We start from the raw sequence: 12,987 nt of genomic DNA on the forward strand, positions 1-12,987 counted from the left end.
CGCGGCCGATGTGGCCCCGCACGCGCTGCGGGCCTGCACCGCCACCTCACAAAGTCGCCGCCGGAGCCGCCGCCCGCACCCGGGCCGCAGCCGCCGCGGGAGCCCGAGCCCGAGCCCGAGCCCGAGCCGGAGCCGCAGGCGCGGGGCAGGAGGCGGCGTCCACGGGCGGCCGCCCGGCCCCGGCATGGAGAAGCGGGCAGCCGCGGGGCCGGATGCGGCGCCGGGCGCCCGGGCGCAGCTCGCCGTCGTCTGCCTGGGTGAGTGGGCCGCGCGGGCACGCCAGGGTTTGTCCCCTGCCTCTGTAGCTCCACACCTCTCCCTGGTCGCACCCGCGGCGCCCCTCTTCCCCGGTCGCGGCTGGAGTTCCCGGAGCGGGCACTGCGAGAGCTCCCGCCGGAGGCCGCGGAGACTGCGGCTCCCAGGACCCCGGCCTGCTGGGGTCGTAGGCCTGGGAGGGCGCCTCCGGCCGCGGAGCCCCGGCTCCCGCCCGGCTCGGAAGAGCGTCCGGGAGCCCGGGTGAGCGGTGCGCAGGGCGGCCCGCTGTGCAGGCGCCTGGGGTTGGCAGGCAGTGGCTTTCTGCCTGGGCTGCCCGTGCTTAGCCTGGTGGCGACGGGGGGTCGGGGGCCTCCGGAGCTGCGGACAAAGGCGAAGCCAGCCGGGCCGGGGCCGGTGGCCCCCTCAACGAGGAACTATTTCCTGCCCAGAGTGGGTTGGGGGCGGGAGCTTGCCAGAGCCGGGATCAGGATGCCGGGCAGGAGGCAGCTGCTAGAATGACTCCTGTTTTCCCTTTGTGGCTTCACAGACCCAGCGGGGCAGGCCTCATCAGCCCAGGTGGTGTGTCTGGGGAGGGCCGAGGGACCCATCCAGGCCTGCCACCCCTCCAACCCTACCAGAGGTTTTCTGTCCACCTTTCCAGGGCCTTGTGTGGGGGAGAGGGGAAGGAAGGAGTTAAATCCTCAAGCCACATGGCTCCTTTATTTACCATGATGAAGGAGGGAGGCCATTATCTAAGTCCCGGGTCATTAGGGGACACCCTATGGTGTCATTAGTGAAGGCTCTGTAACCCCAATAGGTTGGTTGAAGCCAGTGAAATGACAGTAAAAAAGAAGCCTGTTCATTTTAGGTTGCACCCTCCTCTACCCCCAAGAACCCAGGAGCTGGGGGAAGGCCCCTGCCTTAGCTGTGTGAGCGGGTCTCAGTAAAGGCCACGGCCCCCAGAGTGCCCACTCTCCAATCTGTCAGTGGTCACGTGCTGCTGGGTGCTGGGCTTCCCCGGGGAGCAAGGCAAGGGGCAGACCCTCCGGCCTTCCCAAGGCCCTCCCTGCCCAGATGGGGCATAGGCTCTGCCCAGCAGAGCCTGGGTGTCCTGCTAGGCGGCAGCTGGCCCTGCTTCCTCACCAGATGGGGGCTGACCCCTGCAGAGATGCTCTCTGCTTCCCTTGGCATCCTTGATGTTGGGGAAGGAGGCACCCTGAACCCCTGGAAGTTGAGTTTGCCCATATCTTCCGTTCCCATCACCCCTGCGGGAAAGCAGTAGATGAAAGCAAAGGGCAAATCCCATGGTGGTGGGTACTTGAAGGGGTAGGTGGCAGGCAAATTCTTTGCCTCTCTTCTCAAGGTCAGCATGGCACAGTGAGGAGGACCTTGAACCCTGTTAGCTGTGAGTGCCTGTAAAATGGGTGTAATCAGAACTGTTTCCCTCCCTCCCTGGCTGGAGAGGCCCCGCAGAGGGAGGAAGCCCTACAGGGTGGTAGGAGCGCCCTTGACAAGCAGCAGGGCCCCTGCCCAGGTTGAGCAAGGGCCTCTCTCTGAAGGATGGTCCAGGCCCATGGTTCCCAAGCCTGAGAGGAAACAGTAACTTAGAATTCCCAAGTGTGGCGAGTGGCAGGAGCTGTCTGGTGCAGTCAGGCTTGCACCCTGCTCTCTTCCGCTGTGGGTGTTCAGGTGGGTGCTGAGATCCCCGAGGTTCTCGCTTCTGCCCATCCCAGCAGGACTGGGGTGGGAGCACAAGTCTCTGTGGCAGCACTCTGGGCCTTACCCTGCGAGATGAAGAGAACCAGCCTGGAGTTTGGGCTGTGTTGACCTGTGCCCCAGGTGCTTGAGACCCAAGAGCCACCCCCCTCCCCCAATCCACTGAACTCTCTCTGTGTCTCCCGCAGTGAACATTGTTCTCACCGGGCGGCTCAGCAGCGCCGTTCCTGCCTTAGGTGAGTAAGATGCTTCTCCCCTTCCTCCCTTCCTCCCTGCCCTCCTGGCTTAGTGACCTCTGAGTACCAGCCTTCGGGATCCTGGCTCCACCCCTGAGGTCACCTGGCCTTTTTCTACCTCAATCCCTGGGAATCTTTTCTGCATCACAAAGGAGCTGTTTGGCATTGGGCAAACTTACACCTCTCTGAGTCTCAGTTTCCTGTTCTGTAAAATGGGTGCAATAACAGGCCCTACCCCAAAGCCTGCTTATTAGGGTTAAATGGGCAAATGAGGTAAGGTGCTCAGCACAGCATTGGCACATGGTGGCCTAATACCGCTAGGAAACTGTCACAGCCCACACAATTGACGGATTGTGCTTCCTGTAGGGTTCCCAGAGGGCCATGGGGCGCCATGAGATGCCTGCCTGCTTTAAAATATACCTGGGATTTAGCTGATAAAGATATGGCTGAGTGACAGCGCCGAGAGACCAAAGCCATTGATGGAGGGATTTAGTGCTTATGTGTCTTGTGAGGAGGGCACATGCCATGCCACATAGGGTCACAGGGGAAATACCAGGTTTGGCCAAGGCAGACATAGGAGTGAGGGGAAGGCCTAGGCCAGAGGCTTGATTGGCGTTTCAGTGGGAAAGGCAGGGCAGGGCAGGGGAAGCAGCTTAGGACTGGCTAATTTGAATAATTCCCGAGGGCTCTGGGCTATGGCGGTGGTCTCTCAGTGCCTGGTACCTGACCCTGGGATGAAATACTGGCTTGGTGTGTGAGTTAGGTAAGAAGGCAGTGAGGAGACTCAGCCTCGGATCAGCCAGTCTGCCCAGGGAAGACCAGTTTCAGGCAAACTGGTTTGCAGGAGAGAGGTAAACACTTTGGCTGATAGTTTGGCCCTGTGGTTAGTGGATGCCAGATAGACATATGGAGTCTAAGAAAACACAGAAGTCCGCGGCTGCCTCCTGCCTGTCCGCGTGGGTCCGTCCGTCCACTGGCCGTCTTTGTGCTTGGGCCTCGTGCTGAGCACAGCAAAGGCTGCCAGGAGCGGCAGGGAGGCCGAGGCCATCAGGAGCATTTGTCCTTTGCTGAGGGGGCTGCCAGGGGGTGGTGAATGCATAGGCCCAGGCCCCTGTGGCCCTTGGTGCCCCTGTGAGACATCTGAAGGGCCTTGGGAGCTGGAGTCTGGGGGGCCGCGGACTTGTTCGCTGTGTGCTGAGCTGCATCGTGGGGCAGGAGGTACCCGGGATTTCTAGTTCTGCTCAGGGCCCGGCTTGCAGCAGAAACCCACGGAGGCCGGCTCAGGGAGAGGGCTCTCTGCTGGCTGCGGTCTCTGGGAGGGGGAGGCTCAGGGTCCACAGAAGCCGCTCTCACGGGCCCATCTCTGAGACGCACCCTCGGCCCCCTTCTCCCTGCCCACCAGCTCCTGCTTCCGGCAGCCTGGTCTCCTCTGCTGACTCTGCTGGCCCAGGGCCCTGCCTCGCTCAGCACTGAGCCAGCCTCGGCCCTGCCTGGCGTCCTGGCCCCCACAGCTGACCACCCAGTCTCTCCACCCCAACTTCCAGGAGAAGACTGACTGGCCTCACCTGGGTCAGGTGTCTGTGGCTATGGTAGAGAGTGGGCATGGGGAAAGGGCACGTGAGGGCGTCAGGTCTTACAAATGTGAACCCAGGCCGGCCCTCCTGCTGGTGTAGCGGGTGGGCATGTGGCTAGACGTTTAGAAAAGAAATGCTCCAGGGACAAGGTCTACTCCTAGAGCCGGGAAAGACAGCCATCCGGGTCCACCCTCATGTGTGGCCGCCAGCAGGGTCCAGGTTGCCTGTGCATGCCCCCCCCCCCCGGTGTCCTGTGCGGCCCCAGGTGGTGGTCTGGGGCTGGGACTGTCCTGGAGCCCATCGCTGACCCTCTAGCATTGCTGAGGGAAGTGGAGACCAGTTTGTGCTGCCAGAGGTGCCTCCCTCCACCCAAAGCTTCACGCCGCTGCAGTTTTCAGGGTTTCCCTGCGATTCCTCCTGTGAGGAGGCCAGATCGTCACTGTCTGGCCTGCCCCTTCCCAGCCCTCGCTGGGCTCAGACCCCCCGCGGGGCCCAGCTGGGCTGCCCGGGAACCTCACAGGTTTTTGCCTCTCAGACCCCGTCCTGCCCCAGGTTGTCAGGCACTAACTGGGTCGGGCCACCCACCTCCCGCACCCCAGCCTCTGGGCTCCGCCTTGTGGCCACTGTGACCCGGTGGGGTGGTGAGCCTGGGCAGGGTCTTCAGGCTGTTCTCCCCTCACCTGGCAGCTGCGCCCACGTGCTTTGGTGGGGCTCCCAGCTCCCTGTCATTGGTTACACCAGCAGGGTGTCCGGAGTAACGATGGCCTCTGGAAGCCAGATCTGTGCGCTGCGCGTCCTCAGGCCTTGCTTGCACCCTCTCAGGAGTATTTGACGTCCCTGTGGACCAGGAAAGAAGGACACTGGTCTACAAGTGCTCAGTCATCCCTTGCCCCCTGGAGCAGGCCACCTTGACCCGAGGGCCGAGCAGTCTTCTGCCCGAGTGAACACAGGTCACCTCCAGTTAAGCTCAGACAGACCTCTCTGACTGCCCCTAAACACCCCCCAAGACCCTCCACCCTGCATCGGTATCTCCCAGCTCCCCTTGCTGCCCGCCCATCATCACACACCCCATCACTACCCTCACCTCCCCTGGGCATCCCCCCTCCTCAACCCAGCGCACGCATGTCTGCCTAGAGACTGCCGCTTCCCCAGATCTCCCAGCCACCCTGAGACAAGCAGCGCCCACTGACTCCATTTCACTGATGGACAAGCTGGGGCTAGGGTGCAACGGTGCATCTGGCAGTGTGGACCCCCGGACTGGATTCACGAGGCTCTACCCTGCCTGTGCTTGGGTCCTGGGGTGGTGGTGGAATGCGGGTGAGCCCTGCCGTCACAGAAACTAGAAAGCCTGGGGCCGGTGGTCTGAGCTGATGATGCCCTCCAGGCCCATGGCCAGGCAGCGTCCAGTCTGGGGCCCTGCACGGACTCTGGCCTCCCTCCTGCACCATGGTCACTTTGCATGGGCCAGGCCGACGGCTGCAGAAATCATGGTCTCTGTGGCCCCCTTTGGAGAAGAATAAACAGTGACTGAGTGACACTGCTGCCCCCGACGTGGGAATTTCTGGGGCAGCCAGGGCGCACTCAGGGGTGAGGCTGTTTGGGGAATGTGTTGTCAGGGGCTTTGCTGAGGGGCAGAGCTGGGCTGGCAGCTGTCCAGTCATCTGCTCCTGACTAGGCTGGTGGTTGGAGAGACAGGCTTCCCTACTCATGAAAGAAGGGCCAGACACAGGTCCTTGCGGGCCTGGCCTTCCCTGGCCAGTGTGGGAAACCCGGCCTCCGTGAGTGCTGCATCCCACAGGGGAAGAGTCTGGGCCAGGGTAGGTATTGCTTTGCCTCGGGCCTTGTCCTGGGGGCGGAGGGGACAGGGGGTGACTCCCACACTGGCTGGTGAAGCCTCCAACTCCAGGTGTAACCTCTGCTTTAGAGACTCCGTGTGGGGGGAAGATGTGCTCCCAGCCCTGCCTGGGAGCCTCCCGCCCAGCACCCTGTAGGAGGAGAAGCCTCTTCTGGGTTTCATAACCTCACGCCTCCCAGGGTGTCCCCAGGTCAGCACCCAGCGTCTCTGTGGGGCCCATAAGCTGGCGGCCTCACCCGTCAGAGGGAACATGTTGCTCAGGCCCCTGGCCGCCCCTCCGTTTGTTTAGTGCTTACCCTCCTGGGCTGTGAGAAATCTGAGGCTCGGGGAGGCTGGCCTCCCAGGCCACGCGGAGTGCCCAGCGGAGAACCCTGGCTGGCACCTCGCCGGCCCACGACTGTCACTCTGCTGGTGGCCTGAGCGTGGCCAGCCTCACTTTAGCCTCAGGGTGGGTGTTTCTCTTCTAGTCCCCTGATGCTCCTGTGAGCCATGGCCGGGGGCTAACTCCCTGCTAGTCACAGTGTTGGATCACCCGGACCTCCGCGCGTACCCTCCTAAGACTGTGGGAGGTGTCTGGAGGGCTTTCACTCTCCCTCCTTTACCTGAGCCCTTTGGGGTTTCAGAGTCTTGTTGAGAGCTAGCAGAGAGACCCTACTTCCAGGGCAACGGTGGAAGGGGCCAGGCAGTGGGAGAGAGGAGGTGGTATTGCTGGGCTCGGGAAAGGCGTCATCATTTGTCTCCCCCAGCCTCAGTTTCTCCATCTGTATAACGGGCCCCACCTGTGCTGCCGGCTGTCGGGAAGATCAGATGAAGAAGTATGACTAAGGGGCTGTGAGGGGTGGGGGCAGCCAAGCGCAGGGCCTTCCTGGTCCTGGGAGGGCCAGGGCACACCGGGGCAGGGTTTGCCACCTTTAGGCTGGGTGGGCTCAGCTGGGAAGCAGAGGGCATGTGTAATGATGTGGGTAAAGTGAGGCCGGTGAGGCTGGGCACAGAGGCACTCGTCACCCGTGCTGGCTGGCGTGATGCCCTGAGCTCGTCCCTGACACAGTGTACGGTAGACACTTCATCAGTGCGTCGGCTCAAGGCTGGCAGTGAGAGGCCGAGCCCGTTAGAGGACCAGGGTGGGCCCTGACTTACCTGCCGTGTGGCCATGGGCAGCTCACGTACCCTCTCTGAGCCTCGGTTTCCTCATCTGGTTACAACATCCACCCCTGGTGGCTTCCCACTTATGCTCAGGATAGAACCCAGATGCCACACAAGGTACCATCAGACCCAGCCTGCACTTCCAGCCACCTTGGGACATCGGGTCCTCCTTTCAGGCCTGTTTTATAATCTTCACTTTACCCAGGGTATCTGCAGAGCCTGCTCCTTCCCCAGCCTGTGAGCTCCACAGAGCCAGGCTTTTGCCTGTCTTACGAGCATGCCTACCGCTTGTGCTTGCCATATAGTAGGTCTTCAGTGAATATGTGTTGGGTGAGCACAGCCCCTTCCTCCCGGGCTGAGGCCTGTATTTAGTCAGCCCCGGGGCGGGAGGAGGGGAACAGGCAGGGAACCATAGTGGGTCTGCCTCTGCCTAGGGCTGCAAGATTCTCCACTGAGACACCAAGGGGAGTTGGTGGGCTCGCTCCCAGCCCTGCTGGGGATGAGGGATAAGACCTAGGCTCTGGGGCACAAGGTGGGCCCTCCTTGGCCCACGCCATGCACACCACTTCCATGAAGTCTCGAGTTGTGGCCTTCCTCTTGGCCGTGATCACCTTGGCTGGACTTGAGCCCACCCCGGGGAAGGCCTGTGCTCAAGCCATGGGGGGCTCAAGTGTCCCCCTCCCTCACTACCCCCTCCCACCCAAAGGTGAGGCTAGCACCTCTCAGCCTCCTCTCCTGACAGCCGCCTGCAGCGGGAAACTGGAGCAGCACACGGAACGACGCGGTGTCATCTACAGCCCAGCCTGGCCCCTCAACTACCCACCGGGCACCAACTGCAGCTGGTACATCCAGGGTGACCGTGGGGACATGATCACCATCAGGTATGGGGGCCCCGGGGGTGTCAGAGGGAACTGATGTGGGCCTGCACACACTGAATGTGAGTGTGATGGTGTGCATGTGAGGGCATGTAGCAAGCCAGTGGCCAGATGTGTGTGCACACGTGTGAGCGCTCACGTGTGCTTGTTTATGTGCGTGAGCCCCATCTGAGCAGGTATAAAGGACAGGTGTGTGTGCATGTGTGAGCACGTGTGTGGGTAGGTGTGGTGGGCACAAGTGAGACGTGTGTGTGTGCAAGTACGTGTGTGAGTCTACACGTGCACATGTATGAGTTGTGTGCATGTGAGCACGTGAGTGTGGGCCTCTGTTGCTGGCTGCCCAGACCTGGGCCTCGTCCTGCCCTGAGCCTCTCTCATGGGCTTGCGGGGCTGTCCGTCACCTCAGGCCTGCCAGGGAGGGGAGCCCTGGGACTGGTGGGCATGGCCCAGCTGTCTGTGAGGTGGCAGAGGTGTCCTGTCCATCCTGCAGGGGTGGCTTGAGGCCAGGCTGGCACTGAGCCCAGAGCACGTTTTCCCCAGGGGCCTTGGGGTGGTCTCAGCAGGAACGGGGACCAGGTAGGAGCCCAGGCGCTTGAGCTGCGGGGACATGCAGAGGGAAACGGGGTGAGGTGATCAGATGGTGGAACTGAGGCTGGACCCCTGGACTGGGGAGATCGTGGGGAGTCACTCTCCTAAATGCAAAGCCCGGAAACCCCCAGTCGCTCCAAGGCACAGGGATGTGATGGGCACCGTCAGGGTCTGTGCCTGTTTCCCTGTGGCCTCTGGGAGTCTCTTCAAAGACTCGACCCTTCCTGGCCCCCTCTAGAGAACTCCATGGCGCTGTTTATCCCACAGCCTGGGCCAGGGGTCCAGGGCCAGTGTTTCTCCCCAGGTGCTGAGCTGTGCCCCAGCCCCAGCCTAGGCCAGCCTGGTGCGCACGGGTCCCCTCGGTGCACAAGCCTGGGATTGTGCAGGGTCTGTCCCAGCAGAGCCAGCGTGGGGGGGATCTGAACCCTTGGCCTTGTCCTTCAGGGGAGAGTGTAAGTGGAGGGAATTGCCTACGATGGGGCTCCTGCCTCCCCCTCCACTCTGGCCTTGGGTTGGGGTGCCGTGTGTGTGTGTGTGTGTGTGTGTGTGTGTGTGTGTGTGTGTGTGTGTGTGCTGACTGAGGGTGGAGAGGCTGCACTGGGGCTGACATGACCCAGGCTGTCCACACTGTCCTGATTCTTCACGGAGCCACCTTTAGACCCCTGGAGGGCCCACTGAGCAGCCAGGAGTGGAGGAGAGGAGGGACAGTGGGGCTGGCTGTCCTTGCCGTGAGCTCAGGCATGACCGTTCCCTGCTGGCCCCTGGCCACCCACCCATGTCGGCGGCCCTCTTTGCCCCCCGCAGCTTCCGCAACTTTGACGTGGAGGAGTCCCACCAGTGCTCCCTGGACTGGCTCATGCTGGGCCCAGCGGCTCCGCCCCGCCAGGAGGCCTTCCGGCTCTGCGGCTCCGCCATCCCACCCGCCTTCATCTCTGCCCGGGACCACGTTTGGATCTTCTTCCACTCGGACGCCTCCAGTTCCGGCCAGGCCCAGGGCTTCCGTCTCTCATACATCCGAGGTGATGCCGGTGGTAGGGCGGGCGGGGCGCCTCAGTGTGTGCACATGGGCTCCTGGGGGGCCAGGGCGGCACCCTCCATCGACCCACTCCCTGCAGGGTCTCCCCCAGCAGACCTGTCAGCTGGAGCCCCGTGTTGGGACGGAGACTGGTCATGTTGCTGCCTCAGGGGGGCTTGGAGCCCCTCGAGGTCACTGACCCCACTTCATAGACTTGGCCAGAGTGGGGAGCTCAGCCCTTACCCCCAGCTCAGGTCAGGACCTGGGCCTGCCCTGGCATTTGGAGGGTCTCTGCCCCTCAGTTGGCCATGGAGAGTCCAGGGCCCTTCTCCTGGGATCCTGCCTCTCCCTGGACCCTGCAGAGGCCCCGCTGGGATGGGGCACCACACGCTGGCTGCTGGCCCCAGGCTGGAGGGCAGCTCTGCTTGCCCCTGACTGTGTCTACTACGCACTTGACCCCACAGGGAAGCTGGGCCAGGCATCCTGCCAGGCTGACGAGTTCCGCTGTGACAACGGCAAGTGCTTGCCGGGCCCGTGGCAGTGCAACACCGTGGATGAGTGCGGCGACGGCTCTGACGAGGGCAATTGCTCGGCGCCTGCCTCCGAGCCGCCGGGCAGCCTGTGCCCCGGGGGCACCTTCCCCTGCAGCGGGGCGCGCTCCACGCGCTGCCTGCCCACCGAGCGGCGCTGCGACGGCACTCAGGACTGCGGTGATGGCTCCGACGAGGCTGGCTGCCCCGACCTGGCCTGCGGCCGGCGCCTGGGCAGCTTCTACGGCTCCTTCGCCTCCCCAGACCTGTTCGGTGCGGCCCGTGGGCCCTCGGACCTTCACTGCACGTGGCTGGTGGACACACAGGACCCACGGCGCGTGCTGCTGCAGCTGGAACTGCGGCTGGGCTATGACGACTACGTGCAGGTATACGAGGGCCTGGGCGAGCGTGGGGACCGCCTGCTGCAGACGCTCTCCTACCGCAGCAACCACCGGCCCGTGAGCCTCGAGGCCGCCCAGGGCCGCCTCACCGTGGCCTACCACGCCCGTGCCCGCAGCGCCGGCCACGGCTTCAACGCCACCTACCAGGTGAAGGGCTATTGCCTTCCGTGGGAGCAGCCGTGCGGGAGCAGCCGCGAGGGCGACGTGGACGACGCGGGCGAGCAGGGCTGCTTCTCGGAGCCGCAGCGCTGCGACGGCTGGTGGCACTGCGCCAGCGGCCGGGACGAGCAGGGCTGCCCCGCCTGCCCCCCCGACCAGTACCCCTGTGAGGGTGGCAGCGGCCTCTGTTACACGCCGGCCGACCGCTGCAACAATCAGAAAAGCTGCCCCGGTGGGGCCGACGAGAAGAACTGCTTCTCCTGCCAGCCGGGCACCTTCCACTGTGGCACCAACCTGTGCATCTTCGAGACGTGGCGCTGTGACGGCCAGGAGGACTGCCAGGACGGCAGCGACGAGCACGGCTGCCTGGCGGCCGTGCCCCGCAAGGTCATCACCGCCGCGCTCATCGGCAGCCTGGTCTGCGGCCTGCTACTCGTCATTGCCCTGGGCTGCGCCTTCAAGCTCTACTCCCTGCGCACGCAGGAGTACAGGTGGGCGGCGGGGCCAGGGCCTCACTTTCCTCCTGTCTCTGGAGCGAGGCCCTGGGCTCACTGTTCGTACAGCTGTGGGCTTGTGAGCTGGGGCTCATCCACACGGGGCTTCTCGGGTCTGGGCACCTCGGGATGTCCGGATGGAAGGACGGGGTCCCACGTCCCGCTGCGGAGCCCCCGTGGGAGGCGGGGAGTGGGGGGTCCCCACAGCCCCGCCATGCTGCCCTTCTGCCCTTGCTTTCAGGGCCTTTGAGACCCAGATGACACGCCTGGAGGCTGAGTTTGTGCGGCGAGAGGCACCCCCGTCCTATGGGCAGCTCATTGCACAGGGCCTCATTCCACCTGTGGAGGACTTTCCCGTCTACAGTGCGTCACAGGTGAGCCAGAGGGTGTGAGACCCCACCGGCCAGACCTCGGAAAACACCCAAGACAGGGAGGCCGAGGGACCAGGTCGGAAAGCGTGCGGCCAGGCTGGTCCAGGGGTCGAGGGAGGCGGGAGATGAGGCCTGGACAGGGTGACATAGAAGACCATGGCCGGGGAGGGGACAAGTTAGTCTCTGGGTCCTCGGGGGTCGTTCTGACCTCTGCCCCCTCAGCCGCCGCCCCACCCTCCAGGCCTCGGTGCTACAGAACCTTCGCACGGCCATGCGGCGACAGATGCGCCGGCACGCCTCCCGCCGCGGGCCCTCCCGCCGCCGCCTCGGCCGCCTCTGGAACCGGCTCTTTCACCGACCGCGGGCACCGCGCGGACAGATCCCGCTGCTGACGGCTGCGCGCACCTCACAGACGGTGCTGGGCGATGGGCTCCTCCAGCCGGCACCAGGGGCTGGCCTAGACCCCCCGGCACCCCTAACAGACACAGGCAGCCCAGGGGCAGCCGGGGAGGGGCCCCCCGGCGCCCCTAGCCACGCACCGGAGGTGGGGCCTTCTGTGCCGCCCACCTCGGGCCTGCGGGACCCAGAGGCCAGGCCAGTGCACAAGGACAGGAAGGCCGGCAGGGACCCTCTGGTGGACAACCCAGCCCCTGTGGACATGCCTCGGGCGTCCTGCTCGGCCCAGGGCCCTCACCCCCCGGCCCCCACTGCCGGCAGCACCCTAGGCCCCCACCCACCAGAGCCACTGGGTGTCTGCAGGAGCCCCCCACCACCCTGCTCCCCAACGTTGGAGGCCAGTGACGACGAGGCCCTGCTGGTCTGCTGACCCGCCGGACACGCTGATGACCGCCACAGCCCCGCTTTGTAACCAGGGAATACACAGTCGTTTCTACCCTGCCTCCGTGTCCTTCTTTCTTACGGAGAGGCCCACCCAGAAGCGCAGCCAGCTTCCTGCATCAGCGCCCTGGCCCCCCTGCTGGGCGTGGTGGGCAGGGGCCTGCAGGGGGTTGAACGTGGGGCGAGGGTGGAGTGATGAGCCCGCCCTCTGCAGGGCCCCAAGGTACACAAGATACCTTGGGGCCCATGCCTACCTCCCCTGACTCTATTCTGGGAATCCTTTTCCAGAGAAGCGGGAGGGCCAGGGCAGGGCTCCCTGGAATGTTTCCTGTGGCTTCTCCCTTTATTCACCCTGTGGGGCACCAGAGCTGTTCCTGGACTGAACAGGGACACGGGTACATCAGACCTAGTCCATGGTGCGCACTCTGGTGGCACTGAACCCTCCTCCATCCTCACAGCAGACCCCGGAGGAGCTGGGCTAGGAGGCTTCTGCCCCCAACCTCATGCTTGTGGGGTCAGCGCGGGCCTGGCCAGGTTGACGCCCTTTGCCCTCTGGCTGAGGGGTCAATCTCCCAGGCAGTACTGCGGGGCTGGGAAAGTGGGCACAGGGTAGAGAAAGCCCATGGGGTCTCTTGCAGGTCCTGAGGGCCCCGGAAGATGTTACTTGATGCCTTCTCAGGGGGCAGAGGCTGAGGCACCAGTTGCCAACAGGAAAATCCATCCCGTCCTGTCTCAAAGCCTCAGTTTTCCCACCTGTAAACCAGGGCCAGGCCGTGGGCTTTGAAGTCCTGACACTCACTCCGTGGGGGTTTATGGGAAGAAAGGCAGTTCCAGTGGGAATCCCGGGCTCTCCTGGGTGACCGAGCCTCCAGCAGGTGTTGCAGGGCCTGGGGGAGGGGCACACCCAGCAGCTTCCCAATCCTCCATGTCCCTTTGGG

At 63.9% G+C, this 12,987-nt stretch overlaps 1 protein-coding gene across 2 annotated transcripts; it reads left to right on the forward strand.

The window, feature by feature from the left end:
• Positions 1–55: 55 nt before the first annotated feature.
• On the forward strand, positions 56–12,038 carry LRP3 (LDL receptor related protein 3; the record flags this gene model as incomplete). 2 transcript variants are annotated; one of them, XM_082863135.1, is made up of 7 exons in its annotated part: positions 56–257; positions 2,160–2,207; positions 7,486–7,660; positions 9,047–9,261; positions 9,722–10,838; positions 11,083–11,215; positions 11,454–12,038. In XM_082863135.1, exons 1-7 carry the CDS (start codon positions 185–187, stop codon positions 12,036–12,038), a joined length of 2,346 nt encoding a protein of 781 aa, XP_082719261.1. In that variant the 5' UTR covers positions 56–184. The 2 variants fall into 2 exon arrangements, with proteins under 2 accessions (XP_082719261.1, XP_082719262.1); XM_082863136.1 differs by having other exon boundaries at positions 7,522–7,660.
• Between the last annotated feature and the right edge of the window lie 949 nt (positions 12,039–12,987).

Source organism: Leucopleurus acutus (assembly GCF_964270905.1).
Source record: "Leucopleurus acutus genome assembly, chromosome: 20".
NCBI classification, from domain to species: domain Eukaryota; kingdom Metazoa; phylum Chordata; class Mammalia; order Artiodactyla; family Delphinidae; genus Leucopleurus; species Leucopleurus acutus.